The 14,272-nt window shown below is 42.1% G+C and overlaps 1 protein-coding gene across 6 annotated transcripts in view; it reads right to left on the minus strand.

Moving 5' to 3' along the window:
* ERBB4 (erb-b2 receptor tyrosine kinase 4) overlaps positions 1–14,272 on the minus strand; it is a 975,001-nt gene that overhangs the window by 43,899 nt on the left and 916,830 nt on the right. For all 6 annotated transcript variants that reach the window (XM_048869092.2, XM_048869089.2, XM_048869091.2 and 3 more), the window contains one exon: positions 1,858–2,013. In XM_048869092.2, the coding sequence (XP_048725049.1) occupies positions 1,858–2,013 (156 nt within the window). The remainder of the gene's footprint in view (positions 1–1,857; positions 2,014–14,272) is intronic.

Here is a 14,272-nt window from a genome sequence, read left to right on the forward strand (position 1 = left end):
GTTTCCACTTGACCCAATTTAAAAAAAAAAATTTGGTGAATGGAAAAGTTAAAAAAAAAAAATCCCTTCCTTTTTGGGTTGAACGAAACATTTCGTTTGACCCCAAGTGAAATGTTTGGTGTTGCTTTTAAAAAAATTCAAGTTTTATTTTAATAATAGTGAAGTAAATTTCAAAATGAAAAGTCATTTGAATAAAAATCGGAAATGTTGAGATATTTTTGGATTTTTTGTTTTTTACCAGAACACCTGGGCAAGTTCTGCATGAATGAGTGAAATGTTTAGTTTGACCTGAATCTGCATTTTTCGGCCCCCTCCTCCCCCCCCCCCCCCCAAAAAAAGTTTTAATCAAAAAATTTCGCCCGGACCTGCTGCTGGTTTCTTTGATGCTTCTTGCCCCACCAGCTGTATCCCTGTTGTCTGTCTCCCCACAATTCCTATTCATGGCATAGTTGGACTCAGCAGCAGGACATGTAGGAAGGCAGCCACTCTCCCCAGGAAGTAACAGGGGATGGCAGCAGTCTCTAGTCAGCCACCAGCATAAGCGAACAGAGAAAATGACGGGGGGGGGGGGGGGGGACACAAGTAAAGCAGCAGAGAGACCAAGGATTTGGGAAAGGGGATGAGGAGAGACATAGACCCACCAGGGACTTTATGGGATTGGAGGAGAGACTAAGGCAAGTTAAGATGAGCATTTTTGGTGAGGCATTTCAAAGATGCGTAAGGGATAACCACTTGGAACTTGTGTCTGGGACCGCCTGAATACTGTGATGCCTCTATGTGGGTGCCTTTATCAAGTCTTGTCGAGGTGAGTCTATGTAAGACGCGATATGGAATTAAACCTGTGGTGGTGCAATGGGCAATAATATGGGAAGAACAGAGGGAAGTGTCCCAGGTGTCAAGGTTAAAACCTGCCTGTTTTAATTATACACAGCAGATCTCCTGAATGCCCCAGTGTTTTGCATCCTTTCAGAGATGTCTTGAGCAAATGTTGTCACTGCAACAAGGAACTGGGGAAGAGCATGCGCCGTTTCCTTGACTGTGAGCCAACAGGCAGATTGTTGGAAACCACATGTAAAACCTTAATGGACTTGCAACAAGTAAACATCTCCTGCCCCCTTCCCTTGTGGCTGCTGGATCTGTCTAGAAAAAGTAGCCTGCAAACTACTCAATGCTGGCAATAGCCTACAATGATACCTAGGGAGGTGATGGAATCTCCTTCCTTTGAGGTTTTTAAGGTCAGGCTTGACAAAGCCCTGGCTGGGTTGATTTAGTTGGGGATTGGTCCTGCTTTGAGCAGGGGGTTGGACTAGATGACCTCCTAAGGTCCTTTCCAATCCTGATATTCTATGATTCTATGACAAACTGGAACAACTGCAGTGCACTGACTTCAGATGTTTTCACTGCAGTAGAAATGCAGCACAAAATGGAAGACACAAGAACAAAGCCCGGCTACGATCCTGTTTTGCTCAGTTCTGCTCATCTTAGGCCAAGCCCTCTACCTTGCAGAGTCCCACTGAATAGAATGGAATAGCTTGCAGGACTGGGCCCTGATTTCCCAGAGTGCTGAGTGCATAGTCATAGCTCCCACTGAGGTCAAAGGCAGCTCTAGTGCGCTCAGGACTTTTGAAAAATGAGGCTTGTACCAAAATGTGGATTCAGGAGCCTAACGTTCAGTTTCTCTTTTTGAAAAATCTCAGCCTTCATCTACGAAGTTTGCTTTTAATACTGCACATGGTGGCACTCCAATAGTTATCCCCTTTTCAAGGGACAGAATAGAGAGAACAAGAGCTTTGCACTGGAATGAACGAAGGCCCCTGCAAAAGAGCAAGGCAGGACTGCTGGCGTGAATGCACCCACCTTCCCTCCATCAGCGTTGTACTCTTTCTCATCGCCTTCCAGGAGCCTGGCCAAGCCAAAGTCAGTGATCTTCACATGGGTTGGTGATTTTACCAAGACATTCCGGGCTGCCAAGTCCCGGTGAACCAGTCTCCTCTCTTCCAGGTACATCATTCCCTGGGGGACACAAAACGTTTCTTTTAAGTCAAATAAACCCTTAAATATTTTTCATATTTCCCCCCTCTTTTTGCAACCTGTTTCCATGATATCTTGAAAAACAGACTATCTTATTATTATATTATAAAATAGTACTGAGAGCTCAGAGCCACATGGATGCTAAGAACTGTACATAATGAGAGAGTCCTCACCACCAATAGCTTGCAACCTAGAGAGACAAGATAGAGAAAGGAAGGATTATCCTCCCCATTTTGCAGACAGGGAACCTGAAGCATAGAGAGATTAAGTGATTTGCCCAAGGCCTCAACAGGAGTCTGTGGCAGAGCTGGGAATTGACTCCGGATCTCCTGACGCCCAATCCAGCTTGCTAATTACAAGAAAATGCTCCTGTTCTATACCCAAAGCCTCTGAGCTGGATATAAATTTTCAATATTCTTAGTGAATTATGGGGAAAACAACTCTGTGTTCCTCTGGCTGCAATCCAGTTGCTTTTCCAACCCCATTAAAACTTTACCTCTTGCATTATAATTGGATATAAGATCAATGGTCAATGTCTTTTATGAGTGTATACATTCTGTTACAAGTAGTTTTGTTAACAAGCCGTCCAGGTGTCTTAACAGATACGGTAACACATGCCCAAATTGTCTGGTCTGCATCTGCTCTAATCATTTACTTAGTCTGATGACAGACTAAGCGCCTGCGATCAGCATGTGAGTTTACATGAGGCTTTGTGGCACTGAGATCATCACCAAAGCTTAACCTTAGTACTTATATGGACAATGCAAGATGCCCTGAGAGGGTTACAAGCCTGTAATTTCGTAGGGAGGAATTTATGACATTAGCAGTCATTATAGGGACCTGCAGATGAAATTACATGCCTGGCAATTACCCTTACGGTAACTTTTAATATATCAACTCTATAACATACACAGTAGTTTAGAAAAAAAATATTGGAAGCTGTAGTATCATGTAAAATGATCATTTGAAGAGTCACAGTCAGTGATTGAAGTAAGCAGATTACTCAGTATAATGGGCCAGATTCTGATTCCCTTACACTGTGATGCTACACAACTAACCCTATGGATATTTACGGGTCTGGGTCTAGGTTAAGGTACTATTCAATTTAATGTGGTCGAATCTAGTCCTGTGCTGACAGAAAAAGGGGACACCTCGACAGAAGTCACCAAGGGGCACTTGCAAATGTATTTCAGCGAAAAGGAAACCAGTAGCCATAGCACTTCGCTTTTAACAAGACGGTTTCAATGCAATCAACACAGAAGGTGAGGAAAGGCTCATGGGGGAGCCTCAGCATAAATTCTATTTTATTTTTAATGCAATATATTTTGCTGCAGTCAACACGAAGAGAGTTTGGACAGGGACATGGGGACTGTATGGCATACAGCAAACAGAATTATTTTTAAAAGGTACTTTTAGTCGAAGCAAGCACTCTCTCATGCCAATTACAAATCAATGCTGCTCGTGGTTGAACATCAGAACTGTACACTTTGAAGGATTAAGAGTTTCTGGCATCAAAACAAAAGCTGTGGAAAAAACAGACAAATAAATCTCACAGAGCAAACGGTTATGAACCAAGCATGTCATGAAAAGGCAGATTGCTTCAGATGGTATCGTGATCAAGCTTGTGTACTAACACTTGGAACCCAACCATCAAGTGATACTGTATAAAACAATCCAATCGATCAGTACCAGTGACATTCCAGGATACAGAAGTAGCAGCATCAACAGCAACAATAAAAGCTGACAGGTGCAGAGGAGCACCTGGTTTGGAGAGATGTATGTCTTAGGGGAGAATTTATTAAAGGGCATACTCTATCGCCTAGTAAAGAGGAGTGGACAGAAGTTGATAAAAGTAGAGGTAGGAACTGAAGAGAAACAGTTAAATGAAAAAAGATTCCCATTCAACATGAAGGCAGACAACTAAATATTGACAGTGCTTGTATACAAATGCAAGAAGTCTAAATATTAAGATGGATGAACTTGAGTGCCTGGTATTAACTGAGGATATTGATATAATAGGCATCAGAGAAACTTGGTGGAACAATGATAATCCATGGAAGATGGTAATACCAGGATAAAAAATATATGGGAATGACAGAGTAAGTCACGCTGGTGGGGGAATGGCACTGGATATGAAAAAAACGTAATCAAATATAGTAAAAATCTTAAATGAAACAAATTATACAATAGAATCTATGCGGATAGAAATTCCATGATTGAATAATAAGAGTATAGCAGTAGGACTATACTACTGACCACCTCACCAGGATGGTGATGGTGATTGTGAAGTGCTCAGGGAGACTGAAGAAGTTATGAAAACAGAAAACTCAATAATAATGGGGGATTTCAACTTTCCCCATATAGATTGGGAATAAAATTTCTAGACACCATTAATGACTGGTTCTTGGAGCAGCTCGTCCTGGAACCCACAAGGGGAGAGGCAATTCTGGATTTAGTCCTAAGAGGTGCACAGGATTTGGTCCAAGAGGTTAACCTTATAGCAACCATAACGTAATTAAATTGAACATCCCTGTAGGGGAGAAAATACCAAAGAAACCCACCACAGTAACATTTAACATAACAAAGCGGAACACCACAAAAATGAGGAGATCAAAAGGAAACAGAAAATGAAATGGAAATCAAAAGGAACAGTCACGAGAGTGCTATGCCTGCAAGCACTATGGAAACTTTTAAAAAACACCGTAATAGAGACTCAAACTAAATGTATACCCCTTTTTTTTTTTAAAAAAAAGTAAGAGTTCCAAAAAATGCCACCGTGGCTAAATGGAGTAAAAGAGGCAGTCAGAGACAAAAATATGTCTTTTAAAAATTGGAAGTCAAATCCTATCGAGGAAAATAGAAAGGAGCATAAATTCTGGCAAGTCAGGTGTAAAAGTATAATTAGGAAGGCCAAAAAAGAATGTGAAGAGCAACTAGCAAAAGGCACAAAAATTAATAGAATTTTTTAAAGTATATCAGAAGAAGGAACTCTGGTAAACAATTGGTGCGGACAGGGGGTGATCGAGGTGCTGAAGGAGCACTCAAGGAAGACAAGGTTGTTGCAGAGAAGCTATATGAATTCTTTGCATCGTTCTTCACTGCAGACAACGTGAGAGAGATTCCCACATCTGAGCCATTCATTTTAGGTTACAAATATGAAGAACTGTCCCAGATTGAGGTGTCAATAGAACAGGATTTAGAACAAACTGATAAATTAAACAACAGTAAGTCACCAGGGTCAGATAGTATTCACCCAAGAATTCTGAAGGAACTCAAATATGAAAATGCAGAACTATTAACTGTGATATGAAAACCTATCACTTAAATCAGCCTCTGTATCCGATGACTGTCAGATAACTCATGTGAGGCCGATTTTTAATAAAATGCTCCAGGGTTGATCCAAGCAATTACAGGCTGGTAAGCTTACCTTCAGTACCAGGCAAATTAGTTGAAACCATAGTAAAGAACAGAACTGTCAGACGCATAGATGAACACAATATTGGGGAACAGTCAAACAGCTTTTGAAAAGGGACATCATGCCTCACCAATCTATTTAGAATTGTTTGAGGGGGGTCATCAAACATATGTACAGGGAGGATTCAGTGGATATAGTGTACTTGGACTTTCAGAAAGCTTTGACACAGTCCCTCACTAAAGGCTCTTAAGCAAAGTAAGCAGTTACAGAGAGAAGGTCCTCTCATGGATCAGTAATTGGTTAAAAGATAGGAAAAAATGGTCCATTTTCACAGTGGAGAGAGGTTAAAAGCGGCATCCCTCAAGGATCTGTTTTGGGACCAGTGCTGTTCAACATATTCATGAATGATCTGGAAAAAGGAGTAAACAGTGAGGTAGCAAAGTTTTCAGATGATACTAAGTTACTCAAGATAATTAGATCCAAAGGAGACGGCAAAGAGTTACAAAGGGATCTCCCAAAACTGGGTGAATGGGCGACAAAATGGCAGATGAAATTCAATGTTGATAAATGCAAAGTAATGCTAATTGAAAAAAATAATCCCAACTACAATTACAAAATGATGGGGTCGAAATTAGCTGTTACTACTCAAGAGAGAGATCTTGGCATCATTGTGAATAGTTCTCTGAAAACATCCATATGCTGAATCACTCAGATATGCTGAATCACTCAAAAAAGCTAAGAAAATGTTAGGAACTATTAGGAAAGGGCTAGATAATAAGGTAGAAAATATAATTCCACTACATAAATCCATTGCACACCCACACATTGAATATTGCATGCCGTTCTGGTTGCCCCACTTAAAAAAAGCTATATTACAATGGGAAAAAGTACAAAGAAAGGCAACAAAAATTATTAGGGATATGGAACAGCTTCCATATGAGGAGAGATTTAAAAGACTGGGAATGTTCTTCTTGGAAAAGAGAGGACAGAGAAGAGACATGACAGAGGTCTATAAAATCATGAACGGTATGGAGGAAAGTGAATAAGGAAGTGTGATTTACCCCTTCACATAACACATGAACCAGGGGCCACCCAATCATAGTAACAGGCAGCAGGTTTAAAACAAACATAAGCAAGCACTTTATGCACTGCTGTATCACCTTGTGGAACAGTTACCTTGGGAAACTGTGGAGGCCAAAAGTGTAACTTGGTTCAAAACAGAATGAGATAAGTTCATGGAGGACAGGTCCATCAATGGCCATTAACCAAGATGGTCAGGGACGCAACCCCATGCCCTAGGTGTCTCTACATTTCTGACTGCTAAAAGCTGGGGCTGGACAAGCAGGGGTGGATCACTCAATAAAGTACCCTGTTCTGTTCACTCCCTGTGAAGCATCTGTCTCTGGACACTGTTGGAAGATAGGATGGACTTCCGGTGTGACACAGTATAGCCATTCTTATGCTCTTAAAAAGTTACCCTTAATTCAGGAAATCCCGATAAGGCCGTGAATTTATATATTTCTTGTTGTTTCGTGTGCCCTGTGCTAGGTAATAACTTGAGAGGACTCCGTGTTTCTGAAACTGAACGGGCTCATTATTAAGAGAATTATTTTCAAAGATGCTCCAACTGCAACCTCACTTTCCAATGCAACCTCTCAACTCTTCCTGCAACTTGCAACCTGTGCTCTTCCCTCCAAGTTCCATGCAGTTTCCCATACTCATCTTCTTTCTTGTGCATTTTTGCTACAACAACGTTCCCTAAAACAGAGGACTCCATATGCACCTGTTTAATCCCTTCTCCGCTTACACATCTTACAACATGGCCTTAATTTTGTGAACTAGAGGAAAAGCATCCAAACCTCCACCACCCTGGGATCACTCCTTAAGTCCTTATTTGGGCAAAACTCCAGATAATAACTTCAAATGAGAGGTTTACCTGAAAAAAGATTCATGGAGCCAATCCTGCAAAAATAGTCATGTGGGTAGATCCTCTTGGCAGCATGAAGTTCCTTTTGCAGATTCACAACCTCCAGGATTGCATGTGCTTTTGGGAATATCCAAGTTAAACAACATATTGATTTTCCTCTGCATCCGATTAACAAGGGCTGTGCATAGTGGGCCATGTATAATATAAACAAAGCGCAACAATGGAGGGAAGGGACGGGAGAAACCTGTGGTCATTGCCACAGCACCTTTTAAACATATATTATGCTGGAAACATCGTCTGAAGACCTTCTCAAACCTGGCAGGAGCAGTCTTATATATGTACGTTTAACCTGTGTATAAGATGCAGGCATATTGCGATAAAAAAATAAATGAATCTGCATTTCACAGCTGGTGTCAACAGCACCCAGTAGATTTATGGTCAAATATCAAACGAATATTTTATGTGAGATACATTGACAGAGCTATGAGACACCCTTCCAATGGGGAGAGGGAGACTGATTTCTAAAAAACTACATTAAAAGCCTGATCCTGAGAATGTTCTGGTCTGCTGTCCATGAGAACACTGAAATTGAACACCTATCATGATCAGCCCCCTCCAAACGAGGACTGCAAAATGCCATCAGAATATAATTTGACTGGACAGGATTGTACAGAGGCCTGCGGGTTTGTGTCTCCACTGGTACCCGAAAATTCGCTAAAAGGTGTGATTTTTATGATGAGACATTAAAGGGGAAGAGCCAATGCTAAAAAGGCTAAAACATAAACCGTGGTTGCTTCCACGATCCTTATGCCCAGATTAACCTCCTACAGATGTTAGGATCGGCTCTGACTAACCCATCATCAAAACCTCTTCACTGCAATGGTTTCCTCACTGAGGAGATCATTGGAAGTGCAATTACTAACAGGATCCGCTAACATACAATCACTCTCTGAATCAGCAGTTAATGCCAGTAAGAAGTTAAACACACACTGCACACAGTTGGGACACAGATAAGTTTAGTAAGCCATTTTTGAATGTTAGCATGAATAAGGATCGGCCTGCTATTTATAATAATCATACCCCTCATCCTAACCCAGTATAATAACCACATACAGAGATGATAACCTGTACTACACCTCGTCTTTACTCACACATATATAACATTAAATATACTTAGGCTTTGCAGAATTTCACGTTTATTTTTTGATAATTTTGATGGATAATATTGATGTTTATTTTTAAGCTTCTTTAATTTTAAGTGAGTTACATTTTCACAGTTGCACGGAATTTTGTGTATTAAGCATTTTTTAAGCTTAAAAGCATTTTTTAAGCATGATTTAAATGTTCACAGTTGCAGAAAATTATGGGAGCGTCAGACAATAATGATTTAATGACAGTCTCTAATTTAAGTTCTTGGGCAGTATTTTTCTTACTTTGCCTATCTGTAAATTTCCATTATTATTTTTTGTCGGTTTGAGTGTGCAAGGTGAAATCGACATTTATCGATAAAAATTGAATCTTTCCAAGTCTAAATATAATATACTGTATATAGCCAAGGACTCTTTTACTGTTTGATTATGCAGCAGTCCAAATGCTTCATAAAATTCTTCATTTTGTAAATATACTGCATAAATGGCTGTCCAGAAATCTTGGGACTTCAATAAGATAAGACCAATGAGCAGCTGAGTAGGTCACAGACAGGGGGGACAGTGGGAGGATTTTAGAAGAAGAATTTGTACTGCTCCAACAGAGCTTAGGAACCCTGCAACATAAAGGTCTTCTCTAGCTGCTGAGCTCTGAAGAGAAGATTCATCTGTGAACCTTATAAGCTCCACCAAAGTGGGGTCCTAGTAGACAAGACTGGTTGGGAATGGAGAGGGCCAGTGCTTCTCCTGAGCCCCTTAGGAGCTCTGCATCTGATGGGGATGCCTGGTAAGTTTGCTGGGGCTCCCAGGCATTCCACAGGTCAAACATCTCTCCTCCTGACAGCTCCTCAGGCTTGGTTTGAACCTTAACAGCCCCCCTGGCTGCAAACTCTTTCTCAAGCTGGTATAGTCACAGCATACAAACAGAGAAGTTAGTGAAAAAGGTTAAATACTCTTGCTGGCAGGTGGCAATATAACACTACTTTATTTCTTAGGGCTTGTCTTAGGGTGATCATACACAATCCCCCTTTTAAGCCCTGTCTCAGATATCACAACTTTTTTTTGGCAAAACTGGGCATTTGCTCTTGCCAACTGACGATCGTGTAGCAGGGCTCTAGCTGTCAGCCCTGGGCGGCCATCTCAGGCGGTGGGGATTGGGTTAGCAGCAATGCCAGGTGGCTCAGGCCAGCCCTGCACAGGGGAGGAGTTCAGGCCTGCCCCATGTGGTGTCCCATTTTCACTTTGGGAAATACGGTCACCCTAGCTTCTATAGACAGGGAGTTAGTGTGTGGCAAGCTAAGCTGTAAATCTACGTTGCACTCGCTTGCTGCACAATCACTGTCTGTGTGGACCCTGGTACAGGGCCACTAGAAATTCCATCGTGCACATTGACCTGTTCCCCAGTTCAAACAGAGTATATCAGTGCAGGAGGGAACTTTTAATGTACAGCAGCAGGGGCCACAAAGCCAATTAGTGCATCCCATGCTAGTGCTGCTGTTGATTTGCACCCCAGTTTGCGGTGCATTATCTCTCTACTTAGACAAGCCCTTAGAACCCTAACGCTCAAAAACAAAGTGACAAAACAGGCTGCTCCCTAAGGTAGAGAGGCACAACTCAAGCCAGCTTGTTCTAGGCCGGCTCTTTGCAGATTAACTGCTGAGCAGCCAGATTGCACACTTGGATCAGAGCCCTCTAGCCTGCAAGTCGGACCAGGAAGCCCTCTACCATTTAAAGTGACAGCTTATAATTTTAACAGTTTTCAATACACCACACACACCTTCCCCTCATCCAGGGCTGACGCTTAGGAGACCCTCGCCTCCTGTACAGGCCTCCCAGAGACAGAAGGTAAGTTAAAGCTGAACGGGAGTGATTTTGGTCAGGTCTGGACTCGTTTAGCCGAGAGAGACTGCTATGGCGGTAGAGTCCTCTGCTATATTAGACTTTACTGCATTATTCTGACGGCCTTGCTGAATAATCTAAGCCAAGTCTAATACTAGGAGGGCTCTGCCTATAGAGTGCATAGTACACTACATAGAATCACGTGCATAGCACCATACATTAACCAGGAGCTTTACTAACCTTGCAGAGGGCCTGGTGCTGCTCCATAGAAGACAACAGCAAAACTCCTATTGCCTTCAGAGGTGCAGGATCAGGCTCGTAGGAAGATAAGGTGGTTTTACTGAGAAGGAAGGCAGACGGGTAAGGGACACTGGGAGACTCCAAGGCAGGAATGGTGCGTAGGTGCCTAACTCCCATTAAAAGTCAGTGACAGGCCTCCATCTGCCATTTGCACTTTTGAAAATGTCTCTTATAATTAAATACAAGAACATTCGGGTAGTTTGAATGGGCCAAATTCTGCTCTCAGTAACCCCCTGTGCAATATCCATGACTCCAGCAGGGTAGCTTAGGTGTAACTCAGAGCAGAGCGTGGTCCATTATACAGGCTCAGAATAAGAGGCCTTTCTCACATTGGTTAGGGATTGTTTGCTGGGGTCTCTGAGCTCTCAAACAGACTGCAACTCAGAGCCCTCAGCTCTGATTCATCAGTATCCTTCTGTGAGAAAACTGGCATAACAGAAAATGAGAGGACCACTAGACAACGCGTTTGTAACAAATAAAAGCACCCTGGGACAGAAGAAAGGAGACTCCTTGTCTAAAAATTCCAGGGGTGAAGTTAAGACACGAAACAGCTTCATGAGTTAGATAAAGTGCTGCATTGCGGCAGAAAAGTCTCTAATAGGTTCATAAAGCATTAGGGCTGCTGCTAACGTAGGCATCCAGAAAGCAGGGTAGCCAAGGACTGCATGGAAGTAAAAGTATGTAGAGGGAGATCTTTTCAAAGAAATAAAATTGAGCTTCTCAGATGTAACCCTGAGTTATACATTTGTCCCCTGAGATTCCTTGCCTTCAAGAGGTGGGCACCTTTGCTGTTTTTTTACTTTATCGCCGAGCATTACTTTCTGTAGCTATCATTTGTCTCCCAGTTCCTGAGGGCAGTTGTTGAGCAGAGCTGCATTTTGTACAGCTCGTGATTGAGATGTTGCAAGTCTGGGCTGTTCAGACATTTTTATTTGATTTTTTTGGGTACCTTTTTGTACTTTTCAAAGGATCACCCGTTCAGCACTCTTTGAGTCTTTCACAGTTGCTGCAAGTTGCTTAGGAAAAGTCAAACGCTTCGATTTCAAAAGAGCTCTGTCTGAAGTCTGCTTCCATAAGGCGCTTGTGTGACAATGTAAGGCTCCAGTTCAGAACAGCATTCCTACTCAGGAGAGCACTGAAGCATGTACTTAAGTTGCACTGAAGTCAAAGTGCACTCTGGGATAATTAAAAGGGATGAACTGAAGCAGGTATTTAAGTGCTTTCCTGAATTACTGAGGCCCCAATCCTGCAAATTCTTAGGCCTAGTCCACACTTGAAAGACTACTGGTGTAACTATGATGGTTAGAGGGGCGATTTAGTGTGGCTATAATAAACCAGGACCAGCCCTAATATACAGTTATACCAGTATAAAGGTGCCTTATACCAGTATAGTTATTCCCCTTCCCGACAGGAATAAGGTATGCTGGTATAAGCACTTTGATACTGGCATAACTGCATCCATACTAGCAGGGTTGTACCACTTTAACTATAACACCATAGTTTAAAGTGGTAGAACTTTTGTGTGTAGACATTCCCTTACTCATATGCTTAATTTGTCAGCTTCATGGGACTACTTATGCATGTAAAGTCAAACATGTGCATAAGCGTTTGCAGGATCGGCGGCCTAATTCTCCATGGCAATTTATTATTATTTTTAATAAAGCTGTACTTATTCTTCACAGTATTACAAGTGAGCAGATGTGCTGTAATAACTTCCCTGTTCCAGGTGTCCCTAAACCACTGATTCCCAGAAGCTGGGATGGACGACTGTGGATGGATCACTCGATAAATTCAGTTCATTTCCTCTGTAGCATCTGGCACTGGCCATTGTTGGAAGACAGTAATACTGGGCTAGATGAACCATTGGTCTGACCCAGTAAGGTCGTTTTTATGTTCTCAGTGTGACTAGTATTCTACTCTTGAGTACAAATATTAACTTCTCGCAAAGTGGAATGGTGAGGCGAGAGAATGTTGATCTGACTCTCCCTAGTAAGCTAAAGGAAGTCAAGGGAGGCCTGACTTACTCTGATAATAACTTCAGCTTACCACAGCCATACCATGCAGCAGAATCATCAAACAGGTGCATGAAGCTAGGAAATTTCAAGCCAACGTAGGACCTCATGGATTTTAATCTGCAGAGCTGGCAGGAGTACATCATCTTCTTTTCTTCTTAATAACTTGAAGCTTGCTTAATAACAGAAATCATCAGTAAAGACAGCTTGAAATGATCATCTCTCCTCCCCTTTCCCCACTAAAAATATCATATAATTCTACCTAGGGCGAAAGCTGAATACACTTTCAAGGGAGAGAGGCACCTTTTGTTGTCAGAAGCAACTGGGGCATCATCTAGGTCGTGGGAACTCCCTGAGATAACTATGGGGAGGAAGAACTGAAGTTGCTCTGCAATATATTGACTCAACTGCCCAGGATTTTTTAAAAAGACTCATTCACGGCAGAAATATGATTTGCTATGTGGTTCTGTCGATGAAACTAGACCTCTGGGCCATTCCCACAGCGCGGAGATAGTGAGGGATGATAAAAGAGTTAAATCCAATTGGCAGGTACAATCAAACTGGGGATTTACAGCCTGCATTATGCAATTCTTCCACAAGATCAGTTGCTAAGGTGTTCTGAAAATGCCTACTGTTCAGTGAGCTACCGTGGAGGCTGGGGATTCGGCACTGTAGCCTGACCCCTGGCCTTCAAGTTGGGGGTGGTTTCACCCATCAGGCTGTATGTGGGTGAAGAGAATGTCCTCCTTGCTGGATTTCCTCTGCATGGAGGAAGAGAAGGACTTAGTTATTCTAAAGCACATGTCCTTCCTCCCTGCTCTCTGAGGGCCTGTCTTCACTGCAGAGTTAATTTGAGTTGTAATTTTGCCCTGAATTTGAGTTCCACCCCCACACAAAAAGCCTGAACTCGAGCGTGATGGTGCTTTTAACTCAAGTTGGCCGGCTCAAGAAGCACAGGTACAGGTTATAGCTCAAATTAGCACAACTCATCAACAGTTAACACAATTGCTCCATGCTGCTCAAGTGTTCTTTTGCAGCATGCCAGTATCACACAAGATAAGTTAACTCCCCCTGAGTTAGCTGAAGCATAGACAACAAGTCAATTCTGCAGTGAAGACATTGCCTCAATGAGATACAAAATTAAAGGAGTTACAACAGAACTGGACAAAATGGGGCAAGGAAATAATATGGAAAGGAAATAAATTAGTAACCAGGGAGATAAAACTTTAGATTGGCCAGTTTCAAAGAATATGCAGGCTGGGCATGAAGCTACTCCAGAATGGCATGTGATTCATAAAGAGAGAATGATGGAGCTGGAAGGGGAAAAAATCAGAAGCGAAACAAAGTACACATTGACTTTGAAATGTCCAAATGCCCAGAAACCATCAGTTTCAGTTTTAGCAGTTTCATTTCAGCCCTTCATTCGCCCAAGGCAGATTTGTCCCCTTTACTGCTTGGAGATTTTGGGGATGAGACCTTTAAAGCCAACGTGTCTGCTGTGGATGGACATTGAAGATCCTGTGGCACTTTTTGCAAGAGGAGTTTGTCCCACTGTCCTGGTGAAACATTTCTCTCCCTTCATTGTTTTTCAGTGTGCCATTCA

The sequence above is a fragment of the Caretta caretta genome, chromosome 11 (genome assembly GCF_965140235.1).
Source record: "Caretta caretta isolate rCarCar2 chromosome 11, rCarCar1.hap1, whole genome shotgun sequence".
Lineage (NCBI taxonomy): Eukaryota > Metazoa > Chordata > Testudines > Cheloniidae > Caretta > Caretta caretta.